Raw genomic sequence first — 16,430 nt, 5'->3', positions numbered from 1 at the left:
ATCCATCCAACACTATCCCTCTCAAGGGCTTGTATCCAAACTCAAAAAAGCCATCTGGCTACACCACCCCACCTTCCAATTACTACCCATTAGTGACATGGAACTGGCACTAGGCTAGGAGGGGGGTAATGTTAACCACATCACAAGAAAAAGTGAAAAAATGTAAAAAAGCACAAGTCGAGACCTAAAAAAGGCAACCGGAAAGGAAATCAGACACAACGAAAGAAGCAAGAAGGGGAAAGACCAAAAGTACAAGGACAATCTCAAAAGCTAAGACAAAGCGCACTTTTAAATACGAGACGCCCCTAAAACTTTTTGTTAAAGAGCGCCAAGCTCCCTCCTATGCAAACTATAAAGGTAGATGGACAATAGGAAGGAAGCTAGGAAGATAGAAAAACAATGGAAAAAAGAGCCCACAAGCCACAACCGGCCATGTAAAAAATAGGATAAGGGAATGACCGCCCAAAAGGGATTTAGGGTTTTATATATAAAGTTGAAAGTGAATGAGGAGCTCATTCTTTGGTGTGTAGCAAAGTGGACTCATCTTCTCCTCTCCTTACTTGCTTGTGTGTGCTTGAGAGAGTGTGTGTGAGAGTGTGAGGGAGTGAGTGTGTGAGGGTGAGAGATCAAGGAGAAGAATTTCACCATCATCTTCTCTCTTTTTCTCTTCTCTTCTCTTGTCTCGCACACAGCTATGAAGGATGGAGCTTAAAGGTGAAGGCTTGAGGTTGCGTAAGCCTGCATCACGAATCGTGGAGCTACCGGTGTGCTTGAGGGAGAAGACAACTCGTTTTGGCATCAAGGTAAGCTCACTACACCCCAGTAGGATCAAAGGTACATCGGCTAGGTAAGAGATAGCCATAGGTGTTCACTTGAAACGCTTGAACAATAAGCGATCCGTGGGTCTTGGCAGTTGAGCGTGAGCTCGTCTCTACAGGATACAAATAGATACACAAGTTTTATTAAGACAGACATTCCTCTATGCACAACCCCTTCATGCACATGCATGCATCTATATATACATCTAACTCATGAAGTAAATTTCCATCTGCTTGGTTAAACTAATTATTGCAATGTGCTAAAAATGACCAAATTCCCAATTTCTAAGAATCTTAATAGCTATTTAATTGCTGAAATATACTATAATTTTCCTGAGAGAAAGTCTTAGTGTTTATACTTCATAGATTTCATTTTTAAACCCTACCCAAAGCTTAAGGTTTTATTTTTTGCTCAAAATGCTCATTATGCCTTTCAGCTTCTTGCATTTTAAATGGCTTTGGTAGATATTCTATGGTTACTGCTTCCTGCAACCTTCATGTAGGCAGGCCTTTGTGATTATATCACATTGTTTTTCTCCAAGGAAAAAGAAAAATGCTATTTACAGACACCTGAATCATAAAAGGGACCAAGATCAGATTCGAATACAAGCCCTGTGCAGGACAACATTGATAGAACAAAGGATAAAATGTCTTTGAGCTAAGCTCAAAGGAGAATGTCTTAATACACCTTCAAAGTGTGTCATAATTGGTTTTAAGTAGATGTGTTAGAATCACAACGAATTGGCAACAGGACTTCCAACTTATGGCTGGCCTTATCAAACTTTGCAGAGCCCTTTGTTGAATCTACCAGATATCTCCATTTAACCTGAAATATTAATCTCATGAACCCAAGTGGAAGTATGCCTCTGAACTACACATTCCACATTCTGGCAAGTATACTGATTCTTTTATTCAACCAGCTGATTGTCTCCCCTTAACCACTCATCTCTCATTGAGAAACTTTACTTGCCTGAAGCTTGTAGAGATCAGGAACATGAAGAAGCGCCTGCATATCTGATACATCAAGATCCACTTCACTGGCTTTTGTCTGCAGAATATTTGGATGTGGTGTTTTCCTCAAACCAGAGAATGAGAGAAGTTCACTTAAGTCTTCCTTAGTAAGTTTCAAAAAGAATATAAGACTCTGTGAATCCTGTCAGCTCACTGTTCGTGTTAAATAAGCTAGAGATGGAATCCTGTTTTAGCAGTGAACATACAGCTCTATTCCCCTTGAGATGGGTTTACTATTAATAGGCTTGAATGAGACTACAATTTTTAGCTACTAGATAAGTAAAGATTTCTCGAGCTAATTCAGACAGGAGAGCTGCAATTTGCAGGCTAACACAACCCTTAATAGAGGAGCAGACCCTCCAGCTTATGTAGAGAATTTCTGCAGAATTGGAACTCTGTACTTTGTCTGAAATCAGGCTTGTCATTCACATATCTAACTACAACCCTCTGACAATCTCACAGAGTGCAGCCTCTAATGGTAGTCTTATAAGAACTTCCCTCTCCAGACTTTTTTCACATGTCCCTGAAAACCACACATCCATATGTCTTGTACCCATCTCTTTTTAAACATTTCACCCCAACATCCTAGAATTCCATGGCCCCCTGTATTGCGTAATATCTTTATATCATCGTGATTCCTTAGTTTTCTGAATCTCCCCCACAGTACCAGAGCCAACATTAGCACCAGCAAAGTTGCAACCACAATGACAGCCACAACTACAACCAGCACCTAGAAAGTATAATGATCAATCACAAGCTAACATATGCTAGATAAAAGTAACACTAGAAAATCTCTTAGCATGAGAGTAGACAAACCACTTCTGGCAGCAATACTCGTAGCAGAATTTCTTTAGGCTTGTCTGTCTCTGTTTTGGATTCTAAATTGCTGTCCATCCTGCCAAATTCCACAAGAGAAAATCCAGAGCTCAATGAGTGTGAAAGCTTGCATTCCAATGACAATTTCAGTTAATAAAGAAGAACACACGAAATTCATACAGATTATCCCAGTAAATACTCAATATCTATCCCAATCATGCAAGATGTATGTGGACAACCTCATACTAACCAAAATTTACCAATGTCCAGGCCATTTCTGTATACAATCTCAAAATTTGGTTCACGAATTTGATTTCTTATCTCTGTACACTCTGCCGCTATCTTGTTCTGTTGCCCATGTTCAGATTTTTCGTCGTTTCTCTGACAACTCTTGTGTAAAGATTCTCCATTCACAGTCTCAACATTTGATTGGGTGGTGTTCATTGAAAGACTCATGTCCTCCTTTGAGCTGGCTGATCTTCCACAGTAAAAGTTGTTTCTTCAACAACTACCTTTGTTAATTAAGACATAGTTTAGGGCTGTTTTACAGACAGTACTAAAGACATGACACAATGATCAAGGGAAATGATATTGAAGAGTAGGGAATACATATACCAAAACCCATCAGCTTTGAACTCGGTATTGTCAGCATTTTTGGATTTTTTGTGGGCCCCTTATATTTCAACTTGGGAAAACTGAATTCTGCATCAATAAACAATGTGCACACCATTATGAATGTGTACAAGCCAAAAACTCTGCATTCAACTATGATGTATGTCTGAATCCAGGAAAAGGCCTCTTGAAAACTTGGTCTGTCATGTCTCATACTACCGCCCACACCCACCAGAGGACATCACCAGTTTGTGAGGGCTTCTCCAAGTGCTGCCCATCTATTCTTGAGGTCTTCACCAGTAAGGAATCAGTTTTGGAGGACTCCTACTGCATCATCTTCATCATCTGTTGTCGCCCAGCTACCTATGACCTCTACCCACACCAGCGACCTATTACAAAACCTCTGTCGCTACACTTATAAAGACAACCTGCTGCCAAGTTGTTTAAGATGATCTGCAGCCTTCACATGCCCAGGAACCCTGCATAGCATTCTGATTGGCCTTCATCTACTCCCAAGATCTGAGAGGGGGTGTTAGCATTTCATGTTTTATGTTGCTAATCTCCTGTTTGTGAGTCTGACCGAGTCGGAGGAGCTCTAATAGCTGTTCATGCACTCACATTCCAGTTTTCAGGCTGATCATTTCTTCCCCAGCTATGTTCACACCTATCAGTGGTAGCATTTTGTGGTTTGTGTCATGTGGCATGCAGGGCGGCAGCATTTATGCAGGTTAGACAGTATTTTCAGCCTCTCCACCTGATGGCTGGCCAGTTTCAGCATTTCGTCCCCATTTTCAGCAGGTTAGCCAGTTTTGGACCCACCAACAATTTATAGCTAGCCCCCACAGCTTGATTTCCAAACAGATTTTCACACCTCCAATCTGTCATTCGCAGCCTGCTGTCATCAGCATTCTACTACCTTGTTTCAGCACCCTCACTGACACAGACCAGCATGAAGGGCTGATTGTTGCAGTCTTCTATTCAGCCATCATTTTCTAATCACTGCAATTTCATTCGTTCATTCTCTCCATTCACTGTCTCTCTCCCCTTCTCTATCCGTGTTCATGATCTTCTTCCATTGTGCTCTCTCACAGTCTCTTCTCATGAAGGACAAATCACTAATTATTGTATGCAGGACCAATCACTGAAGATCAAAGGATCCTACACATCAAACAGAATGTTCATTCAATAACCTGGGTTATCATTGCTAGGGTTTGCATGCCTTCTCACATGGCTCCAATACCATCATTCATTTCCCATTCCTAGAAACCGATATTTTCTGTTAGATACAATACCTGACATGCTCTCTCATTTCCTATTTAGAGAAAATAGTCTTCCAGTTGATCCAGAAGTAACCACTTCACAGCACATCAAATGAACCATTGTGAGCCATCAATGTAAGGTCAAACAGTATTGCTAAACATCTTCACATCAAGTAACATCCATAGAATATCTGGATCGCCATTTCAATATATGAAATGTTGTCAAACAAAATACTTGCATGTGGCCAGATTTAAAATCCTTTCACTGCTTAAGGCTTTATGAAGTTCACAGTCTTATATTACTTGTACAAAATCATTGAGATAAAGAATCTCAAAACAGGTGGTTTAGAGACAAGAAAAATGATGCATTCAATGGCCAGTGCAAAAATAAGCTACATGATTATAATCTACCTCGCTCAAGCTGCAGGTTATATTGCTTCATAACAGAATCAATTGCTGTCTCTGCAACAAATTGTTTAAACCGTTTACTTTCCTCACATCGCCTGCAGACTTCTTCATTTACAACATAATCAACAGCCGAACAATCAAGTCCGCCTACATAACACCATCTATTCTTTCAGTCAGCACAAGAAGATCTGGAAAACTCAAAAGCTTTGTGAGTTAATATTCCAGATTTAAACCTTTATCTTTGACTTTATGAACTGGACTCAGGCTGTAAGGAATATGCCAATTTACTCCACTACCATCAGCTTGCATACGGCTTTCCGGCTTGTCCATTTTGTCAGCATAGCATATATTGATAAAGAACTGTCAATGTTCCACTGATGTGAGATTTAATTGGAGATAGGATTCTATGCAGAAAGAAGCACTTGATGCAGTGTCATGCCGATACATTTCACATAGAGACAGTTGCAGTCCCACAGGAGATGAAACAAGTTTTAAACTATATCATTACAGCCTTTCAAATCTAAATTGACATGGTTAGAATCACAACTTAACCCTTTTTTTATCCTAGAGGATTTTGAGTTCTTACCAGCTCAATTTAATTTGCATAATACTGCCCCCATTGAAGACAATCCTTTATTATTGATACTGTTAGCAAAGCTTGGAAGTTGGCGGAAAAGCAAGACCTTGCAGCCTGTTTTGTGGTTTTTTGTTTTCACGCAGAAATCTGGACTCGGAACCACGAGCACCTTCCCTTCCATTGAGAACTTACCAGACTTGGAACTTTCTTCCACCATTTTCACATAACTCTCAGCTTCCTAGAATATTAAAACGTCCTTTAGGAATTGCTAAGTGACAAGAAAAGAGAGCTGGCACTGTCAATACACCCTTACAAATCCTTAAGGGCAGGGTTACCAAAAGCAATTACACACAAGATGTTATAGGTTCTTTATGAAAATGTAGCAAACCTCTTTGGACATGGGTTCTGATATTTCTTGTGCATATTCATGCAGGAGCTTCATGAACTGAGGGTCTTTCATGGCTTTTGCAAACCTGCCCACTTCCTGGCAAAATTTGAAGGAAAAGACTTCGTTGTATTAGATATTAAATGATCCCTGTTTCACACACACACACACTCTCTCTCTCTCTCTCTCTCTCTCTCTCTCTCTCAAGTGAGAGTTTGGATTCTGATTTTGTACCTTTGAGGATAAATTCAGGTTTCTTAGCGCTTCGTCCGCCATCGCTGAAGCAGAGATTAGAGAAGAAGAAGGATGATCAGCAGTACTGATTGAGTGAGCGGCCCGGCGACCATCAGAGCATTCGAAGTTCGTAACTTAACTAACCAACCGTCGTCGACGCTGGAAGGGGCATAAAATGTGTAATGTTTGTTATGTAGTAGTTTTACTGATGGTATTTCAAAGTAAAGCATGTTTGTAGATAAGTTTTTGCGTTGTTTAAATACACAGAGGATGTCCAAAGGAGAATATGTGTGCATATGTAGTTCGAGTCACTGATCATGATTTTGAACATTCACATTTCTTTTGGTCATAGGCACCATGGCCAAGTGGGAATAAGAACAAAAACACCGTATTTTCTAAGGTAATATCTAGACAGGGTGAGGTTTGTACATGCAAGCCGTCTGTCTTGAACGTCGTTGTTCTTTTAACGAGACGGTTATTATTCCGTAATATTATGCATGTGAACTCATGCAAATCGGCTCTTTGGAATGCCTGTCTCGTCGGCTTGGCTCGACTACATTTTCGAGCAAACTATAACATTTTCATTCTCGTGATCTGCTTGGAGCATCGAGTCGAATGGAGAGCTTTCACAATGAAGCTCTATAATCCTTTCGATGGATTGTCTGTTGAGGATGCAAAGCCTTGTCCTTTGATGTGGATATTTTGTTATAGCCATGTACTTCTATATGAGTGGATTATGTAGCATGTTGAAAGCAAACACATTCATAATATCAGATATAATCAAGTCAATTCTAGTAGATGGCTACAAAAGCGATCCATCATTCCAAGAGACTAGAGGATTATCAAGAATAGATCGATGGTTCAAGGTTCCGTTCACAATTGCTCTTATCGTTTTACAGACTGTATCAGATATAATCAAGTCAATTCTAGTAGATGGCTGCAAAAGCGATCCATCATTCCAAGAGACTCGAGAATTATCAAGAATAGATCGATAGTCTAAGGTTCCGTTCACAATTGCTCTTATCATTTTGCAGAATGAGATGGATATATCAATGATGCTCAATAGTTGAAGCTATAACAACTTTGCATTGAGAATTCATTTTGTATAATTTGTTTCTCTCTTTCTTCGCAAGAGACATGGTCGGCATTTAGTTATCATCATGTTAACTCCGTATTGTTGGCATGCAAGGATGAGAATAATGCTTGACAAAGCCGTTATAACTTGTATTTCTTCTGTAAATGATTGTTCTTTTGTGATTTGACAGCATGATGTTGCATTGTGTCTATACCACAAGATGCGCACATTGTTAGTCTTCCAATGATGCTTTCACATTCCATTGCCCAAGATGATTCGAATTTTTCTATGTCGTACCAAGTTGTAGCAAACGGTTTTAGTGATGTTTTTCTAGAAGCCGTAGTTTTCCTTTTTCGAAGGATGCCTTGTGACTTTGTTTCTTCGTAGCGTCCATTGATGTTGATGAGAACAATATGTTTTTAACATAAAATTGCAGTATACTTGTTTATGGAAAAACATGCGATGCTTCATTTTTAAAAAAATTTAAAGATAGTTTATTTTTTCAACATGCAAGGATGATGATTTTTTTTCTTAATAGTAATTCTAATAAAACAAATAAATAAAATCAATAAACAATAACTGTACTTCAAAAATTTTAAAAAACTAAATGAAATAAGAAAACATGTTATATAGCATGTCAAAGAGTTGGCACAAATCTCTTCATAATTAAATAATTACAGGAGAAGGTGTCATTCCCTCATCCGTTCAAAATATCCGGTTTGTTGAAGTTTTGCATTTTTATTTTTTTAGTACGTTCGAAAGTTTGTTACGCTTTCGTTTTCGCCATACATTCAAAATATCATTTTCTTTCTTTTTCATTTCACTACTACTTACTAATCCTAAAAAGAATTAATGACAAAGATTTGAATCTAGCCTTAATAAACTAAAAAGATGAAGGACAAAATTGTTTAAACTAATCCTAAAAAGAATGAATTAAAAAAATTTGAATCTAACCTTTTAGCTTACAAACGTGATGACCAAGGAACTAACGTCGTATGCATTTCCACACACTTGTGTATGACCTTCCTCTCTCCTCAAATAAGAGACGAATTTCATAATGAAGAGAATAGCCCATACTACTTAACTCTCCCCCCTTTATATAGCCTTAAGGCTACACAACGTTCAAAGCTTTCCTTCTTTAAGATTTTGTAGTTTACAAACTTGAAAAGCCTAAAAGCTTTCAAACATTCAAGCTTTTCTTAAAAAGATTTTTTTCAATATGGGGTGTACGCATATGTTTTCCTTCTTTAACCCAAAAAATAACAAAAAAGATAATTACAAAATGTCACATAGCTGCACTTGTAAAAAAGGCATGAAAAATCAAGCTTTAATTTCAGTCGGACTAGCGATAGCGACATTACCTTGGGTTATCATAAGTTTCACGAATTAGTATAGCACTTAAACTTTTCAGCTTTGTTTCCACATTAACATATCTTACTAGTTTTGTAAAACAATGATGGGCCAAAGGGCACAATAATTTTACAAAATCTAGCCGTTGTTATCTTTTAATATCAATAGTAGCCATAAGCTATGATTTTTACAAGGGATATTTTCAAATGGCATATGTTTACAAGTAGAGATACATCAACATTGATAGGTTAGGCTAGATGCTATGTACAATTTTCAAAACATGATATCATTATATCTTTCTTTTTCAGGGATAGATATCAATTATATTATTGTAGAAGAAAGTAGGCCAATTGATGTCTATGTCTAGCATTTTAGATTAGTCTATAGGTTGAAGGATCGATCAGCCTTAATGTAACAATAACGCTCATCCTAGAACCATCTTCTTTCGTGATTCATAGGAGATGGATTGTATAGGCTTCATTTCTCTTGTCCACTCATCATACTTGGAGTTCAGCGCAAATGTGTACATTACTCGAAAAACAAGGAACTAGTTCCATGCTTCATTATTCTACCAAAGTTTATCCCTTACTAATTAGCAAGTTGATTATTACTTAGAACAATTGGTCTTAAAAATCATAGATATTTTTCACTTCAACCCTATGCTCTGATACCACGTATCACGTGCCTACCTAACAATTCCCTACATTCATTGTTGATATTAAGTAGTCAATCCTTGTATGAAGCATGTGTGTAGTACGTGCTAAATAACTTTAACCTTTCTGCCCATCAAACTCTCCATAGCTAATACTTGAGTAGAAATTTTTGGCATTTATAGATTTCCATGTGTGTTTGATCATTTGCAAAAAATCAAGCATACACCAATCCCCTTAAGGGGTAGAAAATCTAAGGGAATAAATATCTTCTCCATAATCTCAAACACGACTTCACAACATAAGTGGTTGTTGAAGCTCTAGGCCATCTAATACATCAAAGGAAAGATATCTCTCAACTAGATTACTTCCTCTTCTCCAATTTCCTATATCCACACTATGAAGTCAATGAAAAACATTCTCAAAGGTTCAAGTCAAACATATTTTGTTAACTTAATGAATTTTTTTGAAAATTGATTGATTGTCCTATCTTAACCATTGCTTTGATATATGTGTGAGATGTGTCCTTTAAGGTCCAAAGAATCCTCTAGCAGTTGACCAAAACTCTAAGTCCATGTAACTACCATCTAGTCTCCTATTGGGGGAGATTTGGACTCACTTTTGGGCCTTTTTGTTTTAGAGAGAGAAAGCCTCAACCAATAAGGAGAGAGCTACCATTACAATAAAAATTGAACATTTTGTTTTTCAAATGTCTTATCTCATTCTTAAAATTTTCCGACATTAAATATTTTTTAGTATTTTTGGGGACATGTATTGAGTCACATAAAGAAACAGGCTCCCAAACAATTTAAGAGGCTAGAGAGTGACATTCTTTGTCAATCTCGTATAGCCTTGCATTCTTTCTATTGTTTTCTTGAAATTCTTGAACATTACACCAAAATACTCCCCCTCCATTTTATTATATCTATCTTTTTCTTGAAATTCTAGAGTATTTAATGAAGTGTCTCTCGTCTCAAAATTTTGCATGTGAGTCGCAATACTTAGTCTTACTTAATAACTTATATATAGATGACCAAAGGTGGATTCCATAAGGGGGAGACTTGGGCTAACACAATGTGAAAAGAGGCCCTTGAGATTTTTGGGGATTCTCCCCTTGTGTTTACCAACCCATGGTCCTCCCACGTGCTAGATTTGGGCCAACACAATGCAAGGGGCCATCATTGTGTTTAAAAAGGCGTTATCACATGGTCCTCCCACGTGCTAGATTAGGGCCAACACAATGCAAGGGGGAGGCCATCATTGTGTTTGAAAAGGCCTTATCACATTGTGCCATCACCACTCCACTTCTCATAAATTGGTCCCCTAATGTTCATTTTGAGCATTTTTTGGGATCCCATGGAGTTTTTAAGCCATTTTAGATACAAAAATCAATTGACAGTGCTATAGTGGAGAATTGGACAAATTTGATAGTGCCACTACATCCGTAGTAGTAATAGCTAAAACCTTCAGTTGGGATCAAAACACGCCCAAAATAGACACCGAGATACCAAGATATGAAGAAATGAAAAAGACACATGAGAGGCCCCACACAACACAAGGGGACCTACCACCAAAATAAATCATGGGTCCCATTGCATTGTGCGAGTCCTTCTGGGCACCATTTCATTTCTTCATATCTTGGCCTTTTGGTATCTATTTTGAGCATTTTTGGACCCTAGACAAGGGTTTTGGGCCATTTTAGACACAATAGCACCATCAGGTTCCCAAATTCTCCATCCAAAATATCAACCTAGAAAGATCAATACAATGCCAAGCCCCCCCCACTAAAATTGGTGGAACCCCTCTCACATTGTGTGGGTCCTCCTAGGTGTCTTTTTTATTTCTTCACATCTCGACGACCCGGTGTCCATTTTGAGCATTTGTTAACCCTAGACGAGGGTTTTGGCCATTACAAGTACAATGGCACCATTGGTTTTACCCAATTCTCCACCAAAAATGTCAGCTTGGAAGGATTGAGTGGGGCCCCACCAAAATTGGTGGGAGGCCCACGGGGGATTCACTAGTAGTAATAAGGAGACGTCACCTACGTGCAAGAAATATATGAAAATAACCCTTATCTGCCCCCTATTTATGGGACCTTACCTTATAAAATGTACCTGCCTTCCCTTAAATAACCCCCCTCCCTTACACTCACGTGGTACCATATGGTAAACCCTAGTGAACCCCCCAGGGGGAGGCCCTATCATGTTGTGTCAATCCTCCTAGGTACCTTTTCCATTTCATCGTATCTTAGTCTCCTGGTGTCCATTTTGAGCATTTTTCAATCCCAAATGTAGATTTTGGACTGTTATGAATAGAATCCCATCATGCCTAATTCTACATCCAAAATCTTGATTTTGGTATTGTCAATTGATTTATATATTTTGAATGCCCCAAAAATCCCATGGGACATTTAAAAATGCTCCAAATGAACACTAGGAGGCCAATCTATGAACAAGTTGGGTGGTGATGATCGCACAACGTGATATGGCCTATCCAAATAGAATGGTAGACTCGCTCTCGCATTACGCTTTGTGCACAACGCGAGGAGTATGACACTCAAAATTATTGAGGGTCCTTCTAGCGATATGTGGGTCCAAGTCCTCCTAGTAATATGTGGGTCCAGTCTCATAGTGGACCCGTATAACACAAGGAGGGGTGACTTGAAAATATTGAGCCTCCCATCCCCCCACACCCATGCCCTTTGGGAGGGGGACACTTTAAAATATTAAGGGCCCCTCTCACATTGTGTGGGTCCATGCTCACATTGGAACTATATAATGTGAGGAGGGGTGACTTGAAAATCTCATAACTCCTCCCCACCTCCCCCCCTTTCCCACACCCCTCCCAGGATAGGTGACTTGAAAATCTCATGAATCTTATTAAGATAGAATGAATGTCTTCATGTCTTGGCCCTAGACAAGGGTTTTTACATATTCTAGATGCAATGGCACCATCCATTTTTCCCAATTCTCCATCCAAAATGTCAATCTAGGAGGATCAACACAATACAAGGGCCCCTCACCAAAATTGGTGGGGGCCCTCTCATGATGCATGTGACCTTCTCAGTGTCTTTTCTATTTCTTCACACGTTGGCCTCCCCATGTCCATTTTGAGTATTTATTGATCCTAGATGAGGGTTTGGGGCCATTCCAAACACAATGTTACCCTCGGTTTTACCCAATTATCTAGCCAAAATTTCAATCTAAGAGGACCAATACAATGCTAGGGGGCTCCCTTGTTTTGTGTTGATCCTCCCATGTACCTTTTCCATTTCCTCATACCTTAGTCTCCTAGTGTCCATTTTTAGCATTTTTCACCCCCAAATACGAGTTTTGGGCTGTTATGAACACAATCGCACCATTGACCTTGCCTAGTTATACATCAAAAAATAATGAATTTGATATTGATTTTAATACTCTCAATTGACTTATATATCTTGAATGATTGAAAAGCCCCATGGGATGTTAAAAAATGCTCAAAATGAACACTAGGAGATCAATCTATGAAGAAGTTGGGCGGTGATGCTCAGCACAATGCACTATGACCTTTCCAAATATAATGGTGGACTCCCTCTCACATTGTGCTAGCCATAGATGTGCATAACACGAGGAGTGGGGCACTCAAAAATCTTGAGGGCCCCTCTCGTGTTGTGTGGATCCATGCTCGCATTAGACCCGCACAATACAAGGGGTGACTTGAACATCTCAAAGCTTCCTCATCCATTTTCAATATTTGTTGACCCCACACAAGGGTTCTAGGCCGTTCTAAACACAATGGCACTATCAATTTTACCCAATTTGCCACCCAAAATGTTAATTTGAGAGGACCGACAGTGTGCCAGGGGGGTCCCCTCGCGTTGTGCTAGTCCTCCCAGTAGGTAACTTTTCTATTTTCTTATACCTTAGTCTCTTCATGTCCATTTTAAGCATTTTTCAACCCCAAATGCAAGCTTTGGGCCATTATTACGAACACAATTGCACCATCAAATTTACCAAATTCTACAAAATATTGATTTTGGTACTATCAAGTTACTTATATAACTTAAATGGCCCAAAAGCCCCATGGGATGTTTAAATTTTCTCAAAATGAATATTAAGGGATTAATCTATAAAGAAGTTTGGTGGTCATGATTGGCACAACATGATGCGACCTTTCCAAATATATGGTGGATTCCCTCTCGCATTGTGCGAACTCTAGACCTACACAACATGAGGAGTGTGGCATTCAAAAATCTTAAGGCCCCTCTCGTGTTATGTGGGTCCATGATCACATTGAGCCCACACAAGACAAGGAGGGGTGATTGGAAAATTTCAAAGCTCCACCCTTTCCCATGTTCCCCCCACCCAAGGAGGGGTGACTTAAAAATCTCATGGATCTTATTGAGATAGATGAAATTATCTCAATAATCTAGTAGGTTGTTCCATTTCTTCTATCAAGTGGTATAGTACTATGGCCATCCATAGATGTCTTGGTATAGAACGATATATTTTGATAGATTCCAATATCAATGATATCAATTTTCATTCTAATACAAGGGCCTTAATATAGAAATATTGTAATGTATCCTATTATGAGATCATAAAATTCCTTTAGAATATTAGCTTTCTCCACTCCAATGCATCTTGTGTGGATATGAATTAGCTTGATACCATGGTTTCTCCATCCCTTGAGTTGACCAAATTGCTATACTATCATATTCTTTTGGAAGCCAAGGGATATGATTGTATCTACTATGTTATCAAAGAATTCAATAAATTCTAAATGAATAAATCACTTTGAAACCAAATGTTAAACTAGTTAAGTATATGACACTATTTGATTAATACAATTAAACCTTTTGTACAAGAGAAACTCTAATAAATAAGATTTCTACCTCAAATGAGTTGTTGCTTTGATAGATTCAATAACATTTTGATACATGCCCTTGAATGTTTTCTGACTAAATGGATAGACATGTTTTCAAAAAATCCATGGTCAATTGCAATGAAGAAAAGGAAAATTATTTTAGATATAGAAATAATGAGCATCAAGAGATGTTTTAAAAATATATTACTTTCTTGCATGTATCCTCTTCTTTATACCAACTTATTGCGACTTCATATCCTACATATCTCAAAGATTTTTGTTACATTACAAAACCCTATTACTCCTTTAGAAGAAAAAGACAAAAGATAAGGTTTATTTTTCTTACTTAATGCTTAATACTCATGATGAAGATCATTGTGAAAATAATGTATATCTCACCATGCCTCTCTAGCATAGATTCAACCATCTCCTTAAATATTTGTATATATCAAGCTTGACATGGAGGTGATACACATCTCTCTTGTATCTCTTTGATGATAATTAGGCCCCATTCATCTCCCTCTATGATATTGATTTAGCTTGAGCAATCCTCACAAGCTTCTCTCTGTTATTTGAAGTTGCTTCTAAGAAATGAGAATATCTCAAATGAGAATGTGTCAAACATAATATGACAAAACATAGCTCAAGCCTTGGCATGGTATTTTGGCTCAAATTTTGATGAAAATGAAGTGTGTTATTATTTCAAATTGATCTAGATATGAGCCATCAAATTTCGAGTATCGACTAATCTATTTTGTGTGTACTAACCTTGAGACTATTAATTAAGGGTAATTGATAACTTAAAAGCTTCATGCTTTTGAAGAAAATAGAAAATTTTAATTAAGCTAGATTTTACATTGTTTTTAATGATTTTTGAATTACCTCTCTCTATGCTAAGGTGGAATTTCTTAGAAGGCCCGAACTTGGTTCCAAATCTCCCCTAATGCCTTAGAAAATGATGGACTTCATTCAACATAAAGTATTGGTTCTACTTTATAAGGAAAGTGTGGGATGGTCACCCTTAACAATAGTCTAATGCCCACCTAAGAAGGGTCACTTTGCAACCAATAAAAGGTAAGATTGGACTAACACAACACTTGTTTTAAAGAGACTAGAGATACTCTTTAAACTTCCGTGAGACCATTAGGACTAGTACCACATTGCAGTCCCCTAACACAATGCTAAGCTAGTTCTATTTGTTTGAATTGGAGAGTCATGTTCTAGTAGCTCTATCTAGTGTCTATGAAGTTACCCGATGAATGGTTCCACCCGACCATAGACTCTCAACTGTCAAGACTAGACTTCCAACTTTCCTCGATGGGTTTAGTTCAATTAACTAATTTAGCAAGGCATATTACCATACTATACAAATATATACAACCAAATTCCTTTTGTTAATATGATGCACATATTATTAACATAGCCTTTAAGTTTACAAACAAAGACTTTGGAAAAATATATATATATAATTTAAAAATTTTATTATAGAACCATTGCTCCTGCAAGAGTAGCCAAAACTATTCCACCTAGGATGGGACCTTCCAACCCTGCAAGGTCAAGCCCTATGTGATAACACTCCTTCCATGGTCATGGGGGATTTATGAGCTCAGACCATTGCTACTAAGCTCCCCATTGTCTTTGGAGTCATTCTACATCATGGGGGCACTAACCACTTGGCCCTTTTACCCTATCAAGTACATGAGTGATCCAACAAAATAGAACAAAAAACATGTGAGTAGAGAAGATCATGACATGTTTTTTCTCTTTTTTAATTCCTTTTCTTCTTAAAATGTAAATTTACTTTGTATTTAGCTTTATGAGTCATGTATTCTCTAAAAAAGAAAAGTATTTGTTACCCTTCTCTATTCTCCACAAAAGCAAATTAAGATATCTTTTCTCACTATATTTCTCTAATTTCTCTCATTATTTTATTTCATGAAGATTACATTCTTGCCCGTTTCTTGTGGGTTTAACAGAATGTGCTTCTTGTATTGGATCAAGATACTATAGAATCATAGTGACTAATGTTTCAATATGAATGCATCTACATAAATTATTTACTTGATTTTAAAGTGAAAATGAAATTTTGATTTTTTGAATTTTCTTATGTTTGAATTATATGGGTTATATTTTATTAATTACATTTGCACTTAACAATGTGTAAATTTCCAGAATGCTATAATCTACATTTCTTTAATGAAAGTAATTATTTGACACCATTTGCACATTATTTTAATTGTTCAAGATTCCACGTCATTTTATTGTTGACAATTGTGTAATAGAGACATTATATAAAGGTTGAAATGCTCTAAGAGATATGAACTCAAACCAATTCTTAGCAAGATTGATACACATATAACCTTGCATACTTGCTACATGTACAACAC

At 37.7% G+C, this 16,430-nt stretch overlaps 1 protein-coding gene across 3 annotated transcripts; it reads right to left on the bottom strand.

The window, feature by feature from the left end:
• Nucleotides 1-1,361: 1,361 nt before the first annotated feature.
• On the bottom strand, nt 1,362-6,325 carry LOC148020190 (uncharacterized). Of its 3 annotated transcripts, none has more exons than XM_087700500.1 (10): nt 6,121-6,325; nt 5,890-5,985; nt 5,608-5,739; nt 5,158-5,284; nt 4,928-5,071; nt 3,261-3,347; nt 2,896-3,118; nt 2,646-2,724; nt 1,789-1,866; nt 1,362-1,644 (listed from the first exon to the last, which is right to left on the bottom strand). In XM_087700500.1, exons 1-10 carry the CDS (start codon nt 6,160-6,162, stop codon nt 1,531-1,533), a joined length of 1,122 nt encoding a protein of 373 aa, XP_087556626.1. In that variant the 5' UTR covers nt 6,163-6,325; the 3' UTR covers nt 1,362-1,530. The 3 variants fall into 3 exon arrangements, 2 of the variants coding, with proteins under 2 accessions (XP_087556626.1, XP_087556625.1); XR_015694937.1 differs by having other exon boundaries at nt 1,574-1,644; nt 1,789-2,559; XM_087700499.1 differs by having other exon boundaries at nt 1,362-2,559.
• Between the last annotated feature and the right edge of the window lie 10,105 nt (nt 6,326-16,430).

This window comes from Lygodium microphyllum, chromosome 19 (assembly GCF_053477565.2).
Source record: "Lygodium microphyllum isolate KBCC chromosome 19, Lygodium_microphyllum_v1.1.10, whole genome shotgun sequence".
Lineage (NCBI taxonomy): Eukaryota > Viridiplantae > Streptophyta > Polypodiopsida > Schizaeales > Lygodiaceae > Lygodium > Lygodium microphyllum.
The sequence above is the reverse complement of the archived record's forward strand: the minus strand, read 5'-3'. Positions and strand labels throughout refer to the sequence as shown.

Coding starts and splice junctions, on each gene's coding strand:
- LOC148020190 (XM_087700499.1), bottom strand. CDS start 6,162: ATGGCGGACGAAGCGCTAAGAAACCTGAATTTATCCTCAAAG. Junction 5,285..5,607: donor ACCACAAAACAGGCTGCAAG/GTCTTGCTTTTC, acceptor GAACATTGACAG/TTCTTTATCAATATATGCTA. Junction 3,348..4,927: donor TAACCTGCAGCTTGAGCGAG/GTAGATTATAAT, acceptor TTATTGATGCAG/AATTCAGTTTTCCCAAGTTG.